Here is a 13,642-nt window from a genome sequence, read left to right on the forward strand (position 1 = left end):
GCTGATAGACATCTGAATTTATGAGGTACCCAAATTTGGGAAAATAAGAACCACTCAAACTAGGTTCTAGAATTTAGATGGACCCACAGGTTAGTATTTAAATGGTGCTTCCAATAAGAAACTCTATTTAGTACAATTGCATGAAAATATTTTTTGTAAATCAGGGAGGGCTAGTCATCAGTCTGATTTCAATCTGGTAAGTATGGAAAGGGAGATAAGAGGATGTGTGAGATACCATACATATTTGAGAACTAGAGAGGTCAGTATTTTGAAGAAACCAGGGAGGTACGGTATATTATAGGATGTCATTTGGAAAAGGAAAAAGTACTCTGGCTAAGATGTTCATTTTGATTACGTTTATCCTACCTAACCAAGGTGGTGGCTAAATTGTTCAATTTATGGAGATCCTGTCTGATAGAGTTTAAAAGGAAAATATAATTTGTATAGAATAATTTTGTAGGATCTGCTGTCAAGTGTATCCCTAAGTACTTTAAAGGTATAAGGTTGCCAAAAAAATGGGAAAAGGGGTTGCAATTTTTTGGCTTCACGTCGGGACATTCAGATGTTTATGATTTCCGACTTGGATAGGTTAAATTTTAAAATGAGAAATTTTACCAAAAAGGTCAAAGGCCGCTATGATATTGGGTAGGTTGATATTAGGTTGTTGAATATAGAATATTTTATGATCTGCGTATGCAACATATTTGAGTTCAAAACTACCAACCTGGATTCCATGGATATTGGGGTTATGACGGATAGTGGCAAGAAACTTTAAGGGAGAGGGCAAAGAGGATAGGGGAAAGGGGGCAGCCCTGTCTAGTGCCATTATGTTGCGTGAAAGGGTCACTCAAGGTACCATTGCCCCGGATTTGTGCTGAAGGCAAATACTTGCAGTGCACGAGCAGTGGGTCACCATGTCTCGGATGTTCACACCTGGGTAAACTTGTAGACCAAGTGTGAGGCCAGAGACAAGGAGTTCTGCTAAAGGGAGGAGGCAGGAAACAACTGGAGGGAAAATCGCATCCATCAGGAGAAGGAAACATCGAAGTTCGCCCCCAGGAGGTAGCCACATATCACTTAAAACATGTAAACCAGTAAACTAGTCAAACTGTATAAAACTATTTCTACATGAAAGCAACAGTATTGAGGTGATACAGTGAGTCTAGGAAAGGTGTTGAGACCACTGCGCAGAAGAAGAAGACAGAAAAACACACCTTAAAAACGGAAAAGGCTCCAAGAGCTTAAAAAAAAAATTTCAGAAAAAGTTGGTCATGCTTTGAGAGGAAGAAAGATAATCAAGATGAAAACTATGTTCTTAGCATGGCTGTGTGCTGGCTCTCACCCATTCTTAAGTGCAGAGGAAGGAGTAGCTGTACGATGTTTCTTGGAAGAATTTTGCCATTGTAGTTCAGGAGGAGTTTCCAGTATAGGGAGGTCATCTTGCCAGCCTGGAAGTCCTGGTGGGGAGATGTTAAGGTCCACGCAGAACTTTTTGAGATCTTCCGGGAAGCGAAGAGTGGCCATCCCTGCTGGCAATAAGGCAGGCTAGATAGCCCCAACGATATATTATTGTTTTGAAGCTTCTCGGTAAGAGGCCGCAGGGCACGGCGCCAATCCAGCGTCTCCCTAGCTAGGTCGGGGAAGAAGCAAAGAATAACTCTGGTCAAACTCCCAAGGATGAGGCTTCCTTAGCGTTGGCCACAATCAGCTCCTTTTCCTCATAAAAAAGTACATGACCGATCACGTTCCTACGGGTCTCCGAGGACATGTTGTGCGGTCGAAGGGCATGGTGGACACCGTCAATTTTTTTGGGATTATCAGTAGGGTTACCCAGCAGTTTGTTGAAGATCCCACAGATCGTTGCTGGCAGATCAACATCCCTTGTCGCTTCAAAGACTGTGAATTCGGATATTGTTTCTCTGATTCCTGTTCTCTTGGTCCTCCATCTTATATAGGGCCATCCTGTGGTCGATAGCCCGGCATCTAGATTGTTGTTGAAGGTTGGGTAAGGCAGCCACGTGGTGGTCCAGAAGTTGCTCAGATTCTTCCACCCGTAGCACAACTTGTGAATGATCAGAATGGACGCCCGATACTTCCTTCTTAATAGCATTTTCTAGGCTATGGAGCATCAAAGCCAAATCAGATTTGGTGGGGAGACCCATCACAAGAGCTGCCACTTCCAATTTTTGCGGGGAGCAGCCGTCTCTGTCCGAGCAGTAGAAAGAAGCCGGGGAGCTACAATGAGAATATATGTGGAGGGGGGCAGAGCCAGAACCATGAGGAGAGCAGCCTAATTCTCCCACATCCAAGGAATGCTCAGGTTCCGCCACCAGGACACATTTAATGGACTCTGAAGTAGGGGGTTTTAGTTGGCAGGGGCTTCCTAGTGCATTTTCCCATTTTAAGTGTGGAAGTTTGATATTTCAATAGAGTGCTGGTATAGCGTATAAGGGATACCTCCGGAGGACCTCACCAGGAAAGCGTCGTCTTAGCTCCATAAGGAAACCACGCCGACCTCTTCGCCTTTCTCTACATCTTCAAACTACTGAATACTGCTTGTCCTTATACCGATCTTAGACTTTAATATAAAAGGTCTTGTCCCCATCTAATTACAGGTGGAGCCCTATTGTATCCTTCTGAACACTTGACAACAGGGCCCAGCATCCTTAAAGAGAACCTGTCACTTTAGGCCACTTTCACATGAGAGGTCGAACTGTCCATTTTTTAGCCTGACCTAATACCCAATCAGACACTGGTGCCGGATGTAAACGGACCTGTGTCAGTGTACACCCTGCTACCTCTGGGTCCAACCCTGCAAAAAAATACAGATTTACTCCCCTCTAGCTGGCTGGTTCAGATCGGAGGGCAGTTGGGCGTGGGTGTAAACAGTTAGCCGACCCTTTTACATCCGGCAGCCCATAGAGCAAAGTGGGCTGTGTCCATGCCCGTTTTGCATAAGTGGTGTGAACGTTAGGCCCAAGCACTGAGGCATGGCATTAAGGGAAGCTCACACGCTCCTTATATTGGGACATATCTGAAACTTTCAAAGGCTTCAAGAGTCATGGAAAAATCTAAATTTTAAGAGTTGTTCTAGAACAAGAGGCAAGGAGGAATCTTTCAATGAGGACATATATTCCAAGGATGACTTCCCCTTCATCTTGTGTCTCTTGGACAAGATGTTCAGGGAAATTTGTCCAGTAATAGACAGCATAAAATTACCTGGCAGGGGATTAATCCTTCCCTTCTCTAAAACAAAATTTTTTTGATTGAGTAAGGAATGACTAGAACCCCTGTCATTGTTGCCCACATCCCACCAGGGAGAAGCTCTTTACTTTCAGCTCCAGAGACACAAAACTAAAGTCAGAGTAAATTCCCCCTTGGATAGTTGCCACCAGGACAGCTCTTCCACACTGGAAGAGGTCTACTATTTTCCGGTTTTGGATTTCCACTTTTTGCTCTGCTGACTATGGTCACCAGGGCAAAGAGAGAAAGGGATATTTCCCCATCGAGGAATAGACTAGAAAAAAAAAAAAAAACACACACAAAAAAAAAAAAAGTTCAGACACGTTTTTAGGAGACCCTGTTGCCAGACAATTATATGTGCAGTAATGTATTTTATGCATGTTGTTTACCCATAAAAGTCTCTCTGGTGTAAATATCCAAGAACCTTGCAACTGCTCTTGGGTGCCGCCATCTTGGATGCAATGTCAGCAGCCCCACTTAAGTCACACCCTAGCAGTGGTTAGCCACTTCCAAGATGTAGGGGGCCACAACTGTGTCCCCTGACAGCTCCAAAGGGCAGCACATATTATTCACCAAAGCTAGAGAGGGCAAAATTAGTCACAATTCTGCAGAGAAACCAATCAGCTTCAAGGTTTTATTGCTAAAGCCTAATTAAACAAGCGGAGGTTAAAAGCCGATTGGTTTCTCTGTAGAATTATGACTAATGTTGCCTCCTCTATCTTTAGTAAATAAACCCCTATATGACAGAAGACTTCAGACATACTAGATGAGATGCCTGCAGACTTGCAACATGGGCAGCTGGAGATTAAAATTGTATCAAATACTTACCATAATTTTCTTTTCCTGGCACCAATCCATGGCAACATACTACCATATCTGCTGCCATGTTGGCACCAGGAGAGACACTACAGGAAAAAGTTTGGGGACATACTATATAAAGCTGGTCATTCACTTTTCGATTTATTTTAACATTCAGCCTGCAGATTCCTCTATCTGCACTATACAGCAGAGATGGACAAACTCCCACTGATGATATAGTATTCTGAAAGCTGGCCCCACCAGCAGGATCTACACCCGATTGGATGGATAGGCTGACACTGTTCTGCCCAGCTTCTTTGACAGCACCCCCAGGAAGCAAATTTCAGTTAGTTCATTACAGCTTAAAGCTTTGGTTCACCTTTTCATTTTTTTTTGTTAAAACAATAGTAAATCCTAATTAAAAATAAAAAAAAAGAACCTTTCAGTCCCCCTGCAATGGAGCCTGCATGCATACTAGCACATTACGAAAGACATCCATGTATAACTAAGGCCTCCAGCGGCACGCTGTCACTGCTTCCATCTTCACCTGGTCTTCATTCCAGGTTTGTGGGCTCTGGCTGAGTTGTGATGACGCCACTCCTGCACATGTGGGTGGGATCCATGGCCGCGGCACAGCTCTCTCAATGGACAGCATACTCTCCATTAATGGCGCTTTTCCACTGCATGGAACCGAACGGTTCGGCTCGCTTTTGTGCTTTTCCACTGCTGGTACCGCATGGTATAGTGTAGGAACAGTTCGGTTCGGCGGCGCTTTTCCACTGCATGAAACTGAACGGTACGGCTCTCAAAAACAGTACCTACTCGATTGTGGTTCCAACAGGTACCATACCCGGTACCATATCCCACAATCCTTTGCATGCAGTCACTACTAGCCACTGATTGGTCAGAGAATCCCACCCACCCCGTTGTTATCCCACCCACTTAACTTTAGTACTACTTTAGTGGAAAAGCAAACCATACCGTACCGTACCGAACCGTTCCAACACCGTACCATGCGGTACCAGCAGTGGAAAAGCAAACCGGGCCAAGCAGGGCCGAGTAGAGCCGAGCCGGTACTTGCAGTGGAAAAGTGCCATAAGAGCGCAGTGCACACGCCCCGGTGACGTCACTGGCTGCTGGTCATTGGAATATCTCCTAAACTGTGCACATTTAGGAGAAATTTATTTTACCAACAGCTAAGCCTTATTATAAGCTTACCTGAAGGTAAAACAGACTTTACTACCACTTTAAGGTGATCTAGCACCGTACACCCACCTAATCCCCCCTGTACCAGGGATTTGAGATCCCGACTCTTCTATGTGCAGCGCATGCAGGACGGACCAAAGCAATTCACTGTGCAGGCACTGGCCAATCAGAATCGCTCTGGTCCATTCTAAGGGCGCTGCACTATGAAAAGGGAGAAGAGCAGGGATTTTAAAATCCGGAACCACTGGACCAGCTGGGTGGGGGCACCTACAGCTCAGCATTGCTGGAGGGGGGATTTGGTGTACAGTGTTAGCTCACCTTTATGCTTTCTGTAAAGGTGAACTAATCTGAGACTAACTACAGTTACCCAACACTGTACACCCTCCCCAACTCCTATACCCTCTGTACTTACCTCCAGGGTTGCTGAGCTGTCAGTACCCTTGCAGGTGGTCCAGTTCTTCAGGAACAGACCAGAACTGTTCTGATTGGTCAGCACCATCACTTTGACAGTGCTGACCAATCAGAATTGATATGGTTTGTCCTGGAAACACTGACAAAGAGCGGGCATTTCAAATCCCCTGACTGGGAGTTCTGACAGCCAGGCAACCCCAGAGGAAAGTACAGCAGGGATGGGGGATGGGGAAGGTGTACAGTGTTAGTTCACCTTTACATTATTTTTGTACAGGTGAATTAACCCTTTAAATGAGGAAATCCAGCTGGTTATTTGTAAGCAGCTTCGACAATTCTGTTCCAGATCACTCCCCATCCAATCACACAGACCCCCCCCCCCCCAAAAAAAAAATAAAACACCATCATTAAACCACCAACTCACCATGGTTTTGCTTCTCTTCTCTCCTCCCGGGTCACTTGATGCCACCGTCACTTCCGTTGTTCATGTCAGACCACCTGCCAGCTGTGACCCCCCCCAACCCCTTTTCCTGGACCAGCAATAGATAAAATGGCACAAATCGTACTGGCAGCGGCAGATGGCGGTTTGAGGACTTATCCCATCTGAATCAAAGACAAAATCTGATAAAACCTTGGCATGAACACCACCCCCTCCCCAGGGGGGGCCACCCTGCGTTAGCCCAGACAGGGCATGGGGAGCTATAGAGGGGTGTGGGAGACCAGCATTCAGTATTGATTACTAATGTCTGATCTATACAGGGGTACGATGTGCTGGAGGGGGGATTGGCATGCAGGATTGATTATTATTGCCCGATCTATAAATAAAATGTATAAAATAGGACTGGGGGGGGGGGGGTATAGATGAGGCTGTAAGGATAGAGATACACAGATCAGGCAAATGGGGTTAAGAATAAAATGAAAAAAGGGCAGATTATTGGCCCCCTACAGCTCTCGGGGCCCCGTGTTACCCCCAATAGAGCATTGATGTGAGGAACAATGGAGGGGCAGCATGCAGGGGAAGGGGGGGGGGGGTGTCAGATCTATAGATATAATATGGATATAGGGGGGGGGGGGGTATAATTCAGAATAAACCCATATACATGGAGGATATGGTCACTATGGAGCAGAGCAGCGAATGGGCAGAGCTTGTATGGAGGGGACGAATCAGAATGGGGCTCAGTGGGAGGCCACAGGCAGATAATTGGCACATGTGACCCTTGGGGGGGCCCTTGTCAGTTTCAAGAGGTGGGGGCCACACCCTTGCTAGAGATGGAGGTCAGAGGTCAGCCTTCACCACTCCTCCCGGGGGCTCTTTTTATCCGGTTCCGGTCCCGTGTGTGAAGGTAACACAGGATGGTGGGGGGAGGAGTGCTCGTTTCCTCCAGTCGCCTCTTCCTCGTTAAATGACAGCGCCGTACTCCTCAGTTCCACCGGAAGTCATCCTGGCCGGCCCGGGCACGGAGCCAATCAGATAACGGCGTAGGGCCCGGTCCTCCAATCGGCGATGAGGAAGAGGGCCGCCGCCATGCTGGTTGGGGAAAAGTCGTGTCCGGGGAGCCAATGGCTGGCGTGTCACGTGACCGCCAGCGGGGCTCTGTCGCCGCCATGTTGGTTGAGGAGTCTCTTGCTGGAACACCTGACTGCGTTCAGTCACTGAGTGCTGCTGCTGGAATGATTATCATTCCTGGAAGTAAAAGCACACAGCATGTGTGAGGGGTGTAAATCTTATCCGTGGCGTGTGCCTCGTTCATATTTATTATATGCCGTTAATAAAATGATCTAAAACAACCCTGTCAAGAGAGAAAGCCAAGTTCCTTGCAAAAGGAGAGCTGTTACCTCTTACTTCCAGTACAGCACCTTCCATCAGCATTCAACACTTCTGGGAGTGTCCAATATCCATTCTAGTGATCGACCGATTATCGGCAACAGCGATATATATCGGGGGCCTATATGCACTTTCCCTGGTATATCGGAATTGGCCTTTTGATTTACCGATATTGCCGATATTTCAGGAAAGTGCTGTACCGGGGTGATGCCTGCAGCTAGAGGCATCACCCCGGTAGCGGCGTCCATAGATGTTCGGCTGTCTTGTAATGACAACCATCCATGGCTCTCCCGGGTCTCCTATCCCACCGGGAATCCTACCTCCACCTCTGACCGGGTCTCCATTTCTTTGAATTTGGCGCCGCCGAGTACCCGGAAGTGATGTCATGACATCACTTCCAGGTACTGGCGGCGCAGAATTAAAAAAACTTACAGCATTCAAAACAGCCAAACTTGGCATTTTGAATGCTTTTAAGTGCAGAGGAGGGTTTGGGGTCTTTTAGACCCACAGATCCCTCCACAAGAGTACCTGTAGACATAAAAAAAAAATTTTAATGTCCGAAAATATCGACCGATACCGATATCCGATGACCAAAGTATCGGCGGTAAAAAAACGATATCGGTCGATCAATAATCCATTCCCCCTGTCACATGCTGTGGTTCTGTCCTCCGCCCCCTACATCAATGTTGTGTCCTATCCACATGCTGACAACCGCCCCATAGCAAACTTACTGTCTACAGGGCGGCCGCACCGCGCAGGATCATGTATATTTATGTAATCTTGCATTTCTGGGTATCGGGCTCAAGTGTGGAGCCAAAGTCCGCCAACACCCGCTGATCGTTCGGTACACAGACAGAACGATGATCTGCCTATGTAAACAAGGCAGATCACTGTTCTGTCAGTAGGCAAGGCATTGATCCTGTGTTCCTGCAAAGCAAAGACAAGGATCCATACCTTCCCCTAGTAAAAGCACTTCCCGCACAGTTAGAAAACACTGGCTAGGCACACATCAAAAAAGTCAAGGAATTTCCAGTTACAACTTACCAACCAGCCTGCGACCAACCGAATAAACCTGTCTAACAGTAAGTGTTAAAAACAGGGGTTTAGTTGCACACATTTTCAAATACATGGGTAAGCTGCAGGTCCCTACAAGGCACCCTTGATATTGATATTTGCAGTCTCTAACTCTACCTTTATAGAGTCTCCACAATGGGTGACCACTTTTTGGTAGGCACACAGTTCACCCTTTGATCACCCCTGATGATTAAAGTAGAACTATAGGCAAAACTTTTTTTGGATAGAACAAGGGAGGGTTATAACCAAATTTGTTTTTGCCATCAGTGTCCCATTTCAGAGGTTTAGGCCCCTTTCACACATCCGTTGACAGGTGAAAAATAGACATTAATGCATCTCTATGGAAAAACGGATGTAAATGGATGATCATCCATTTACATCAGTTTACATCTGCATCCATCATCATCCGTTTTTTGAAACTGGTCATCAAAGCTCTGTTTGTGTCCTTTCACAGGGGCTTACTGCCTGGTGGACTCCGTTTTGCTTAGCAGGGATCGATCGACCAATCCCTGCTGAGCAGGCGGATGACAGGTCCGTCTCTGCTTACTATGCAGAGACGGAGCTGTCAGAGCCCCGCTCTCCTCTATGGGAGATCGAATAAAAATGGACCGCCTGTCCGATTTTATCAGATCCGATCCTCCAGATGGATGGAAAATAGGGTTACCATCCGTCTGTGTGACGAACACCCATTTGCTGGAACACTCGTCACGGGTTACTGGAGGAGTGTGGAGGCCAGCCTCCTGCCCACGGACTAAGGCCCTGGCTTGTATTCGGCTATGTTGTGGGCTTGTTGTTTGTTGAATTAATTAAATAATGTTGCAGTCTCATTCACCTATTGCAGTGATGGTGAACCTTGGCACTCCAGATGTTTTGGAACTACATTTCCCATGATGCTCAACTTTACTGCAGATTACAAGAGCATCATGGAAAATGTAGTTCCAAAACTATGTGTGCACATGACTGGCGCAACACTATTTTTTGGTTTATTTGGGTCCCACTGAGGTCCCCCAGTAGAGATTGCGGTATGGAAGCTGTTTAAAAATTCCTTTGGGGTCCACTCGTTCAATCGTTGGTGGTGTGGGAATCTCAGCATATGGGTTTAAGAGAAGTAGGGAGCCTCCCTACAGCTGCTACAGCCTCTAGTGATAATCACTGTCTTCTCCCAGCGGGGGGCAGCTTCCCCCGGCCGCCCCACCACAAGGAGCAGACAATTGCTCGGCAGGAGGGATTCCCCTGCCGGCACTGTCTGTGTTGATGTGGGAATCGTGTGAATTTCTTTCTTGCAGGAAAAAAAATGAGCATTGTGTATGGCCTGCCTAAGATACAACAAGCATTGGAAAACTACATTTCAGCCAGTTAGAGTTTATATCTGATCTAATTAACCACTTGCCGACCAGCCACCACAGTTATACGGCGGCAGGTCGGCAGGTTCCCGCAAAACGACGTACCTGTACGTCGCTTCGTGGGAGCGTTCATGGGGGCACGCCCATTCACCAGAGGGAATGCTGATCTGCGGGGCCAGAGGCCACGACTGCTGCCAGGCACCCACGATCGCTCCCTGTGGAGACAGAACGTCGGTCTGCTGTTGTAAATATGGCAGACCGCTGTTCTGTCGGCAATGAACACGGCTCCTGTGTTCATTCTATTTAGGAACATGGGTCTCTGTGTTTATTCCATAAGTCCATCCCCCACACAGTTAGAAAGCACCCCCTAGAGACACATTTAACCCTTTTATCGCTCCTGGTGTTAACCCCTTCCCTGCCAGTGTCATTATTACAGTAACAGTGCATATTTATAGCACTGATTACTGTAGTAATGTCACTGGTACCCCCAAAAGTGTCAAAAATGTCAGTTAGGGGTCCGATCTGTCCGCCGCAATGTCGCAGTCCAGCAAAAAAATAATCGCAGATCGCCACCATTACTAGTAAAAAAAAAATAAACAATAAAAATTACAAATCTTTCCCGTAGTTAGTAAACGCAATAACTTTTGTGCAAACCAATCAAAATACGCTTATTGTGATTTTTTTTTTGTTACCAAAAATATGTAGCAGAAAACAAATTGGCCTAAAATGTTAAAAAATTTTGATTTTTAAATTTTGGGGGGGGGGGGGGGGGGGATGTTATATTTTAGAATGTAAAAATTGTCGCTCTTTTTTTCAAAAATTAAAAATCGCACAGGTGATCAAATACCACCAAAAGAAAGCTCTATTTGTGGGGGAAAAAAAAGGACATAAATTTAATTTGGGTACAGCGTCGCACGGCCACGCAATTGTCCGTTAAAGTAACGCAGTGCCGAATCGCAAAATATAGCCTGGTCAGGAATGGGGTAAAATCTTCCGGTCTTAAAGCGGTTAAAAATACGCTCATTGAGAATTTTTTTGTCAAAGACAAATACATTTTGGCCTAAATATATGACAAAAATTGAATATATTGGATATTTTTTAACTGTCAAAGTAGAAAATGGCAATTTTTCGCAAAATTTTCGCTCTTTTTTTATTAATATCGCAAAAAATGAAAAGCGCAGAGGTGATCAAATACCACCAAAAGAAAGCTCTTGTGGGAAAAAAAGGACGTAAATTTAGTTTGGGTACAGGGTTGCATGACCGCACAATTGTCAGTTAAAGTCGCGCAGTGCCAAGTTGCAAAAAGTGGCCTGGACGTTAAGCAGGAAAATCCTCCGGTGGTAAAGTGGTTAACAACCTTCATTCAATTAGTAGGGTCAAAAAACATTTGTTTTTTACCAAAGTGGTGAGAAAATGTGAAGTAGCAGGAGAGGACATTGTTCTCAAATGTTAGGATTTCTAACAGTGAACGTGGATTGCGTTGGGTAATATCGATTTATTCCAAAATCGAAGGTGAAAAGCAAACAACATTTTCCAGTACTTCTGAACAGGGCTGCTGTTAGGAATCACAGGGCCCCGTACAGCCTACCTGGCAGGGCCCCCCACTGAATTTATCAAGACAATATTTTCACAAAAAATACGCTAAAATCATTATTAGCGAACACAAACATAACAGAGAACCTGTGTGAATTAGAGCCGGTTCACACTGGGGCGACTTGTCAGGCGACCTGGTCGCCTGACAAGTTGCTGCGGGTCGCCTGCCATAGATTAGCACAGGACCCGTTCTAATAGGAGCGACACAAGTCGCTCCGACTTAGAAAAAGGGTCCTGAGCTTCTTTGGGGCGACCTGGAGCGACCTGCATTGACTTCAATGTTATGAAGTCCGTGCCGGCCGCTCCGATGTCACGGTGCGAGCTGCTCACCGCGACTTCACAGGTCGCCCCGGCAAAGTCGGGTCGCGCCTGTGTGAACTGGCTCTTAGCCCTTTTTAATTGCTTTGTAACCTTTTTTTTTTAAATGTCAAAAACAAAATTATAACAATGTTTAATTATTATTTTTTTTTTACAATGTGTCATTTTTTTTTACAGGACAGGGAAGCCAGGACGGAGGGGGGAGGCACAGTTAAAGGGAGGCACACAGGAAGAGAAGGGGGATCAGAAGTAGGCAGAACATAGAGGGGGATCGGTGTCGGAGAAGAAATTACAGGAACGAGGCCCTGTGTTTGTGTCTCTCCCTGCAGCAGGTGAAAGCTGGCAGGAGGGGGAGAAACTGGCTTTTAGCTGCTGCAGAGAGCCCCACAGGGCTTCCTTCTGTAATTGCCCCTACGCCCGACCGCACCAATTCGCCATGCCCTTGGGGCCCCCCTGTGTGGCCCCCTACAGGAGGACTGGTGGTCTCCCCCTATCAGCGGCCCTGCTTCTGAATGGCATTCGTTCTGTCATCAAAAGTACTGAGAGCTGTACACATGTTCGTCAGAAAATAAACAAGTGTAGGGATAGCTTTAGAATGTGCTGCTGTAGAGGGGCTCATTAAAATGATGTGTTGCTTTGCCTTGCATGAACAAAGCCCAGGTTTACTGTAAGCCATAGAGTTAGGGAAATGTGAGAAAGTAATAAAAAAAAGCAGAAGAAAAAAACGGCAGAAAACAAAAATAGAAGTGTGAGAGAGGAGGAGATTTAGCAGAAGCATAAAACTGGCAGCGATAGAACGAACTACTTGTACATGGCAAACAAGCTCTGAAAATAGTACTTTTTATGTCTGTATAGCATATGAACCATTTAATATTCCCATATACGTTGGTTCAGTTTAAAGAAGTGGTGGAGACCAACTGGCTCCTGTTTTTCCAATTGCAATTTGTTGAATAAAGGTGCTTGCATTCCTGTTATCAGGGGCGTATCATGAAATCAGGGGGCCCGTGTGCAAGAAAAAAAAGTGAGCCCCAAGGGAAAAAAAAGCAGTGCGCGTAGCATGCTGCTGCTGCTGCAAAGTGTGGGCATCGCTTAAAATGTGCTAACTTTGGGTGTGGCTTAAAGGGGTGTGGTTTAATAGAGTCTGAGATGCCTTACATTGGGCAGAATGTGTTAATGTCAAATAGAGAATGTACACCGTATACCGCGATGGGTAGTATGTGCAGGAGAGGGGTGTAGAGTGTATGGTGGTGGGTATTATGTGCAGGATAGGAGTATGGAGTATATGGTGGTGGGTAGTATGTGCAGGAGAGGAGTATGGAGTATATGGTGGTGGGTATTATGTGCAGGAGAGGAGTATGGAGTATATGGTGGTGGGTATTATGTGCAGGAGAGGGGTGTGGAGTGTATGGTGGTGGGTTAAATGTGCAGGAGAGGGGTGTGGAGTGTATGGTGGTGGGTAGTATGTGCAGGAGAGGAGTACGGAGTGTATGGTGGTAGGTAGTATGTGCAGGAGAGGAGTACAGTGTGTATGGTGGTGGGTAGTATGTGGAGGAGAGGAGTACGGAGTGTATGGCGGTGGGTAGTATGTGCAAGAGAGGAGTGCAGAGTGTATGGCAGTGGGTAGTATGTGCAGGAGAGGAGTACGGAGTGTATGGCAGTGGGTAGTATGTGCAGGAGAGGAGTACGAAAAGTATGGTGGTGGGTAGTATGTGCAGGAGAGGAGTGCAGAGTGTATGCAGGAGAGGAGTGCAGAGTGTATGGTGGTGGGTAGTATATGCAGGAGAGGAGTGCGGAGAGTATGGATTGGGTAGTATGTGCACGTGAGGAGTGCAGA

The 13,642-nt window shown here is 46.2% G+C and overlaps 1 protein-coding gene across 1 annotated transcript in view; it reads right to left on the minus strand.

The window, feature by feature from the left end:
- Nucleotides 1–6,476, minus strand: part of XPO6 (exportin 6) — a 101,069-nt gene extending 94,593 nt beyond the window's left edge. Inside the window, exon 1 of the mRNA XM_082261853.1 lies at nt 6,080–6,476. Coding sequence (XP_082117979.1) covers nt 6,080–6,082 — 3 coding nt within the window. The 5' untranslated portion in view covers nt 6,083–6,476. The remainder of the gene's footprint in view (nt 1–6,079) is intronic.
- Nucleotides 6,477–13,642: the final 7,166 nt, after the last annotated feature.

This window comes from Pelophylax lessonae, assembly GCF_965119305.1.
Source record: "Pelophylax lessonae genome assembly, chromosome: 6".
Lineage (NCBI taxonomy): Eukaryota > Metazoa > Chordata > Amphibia > Anura > Ranidae > Pelophylax > Pelophylax lessonae.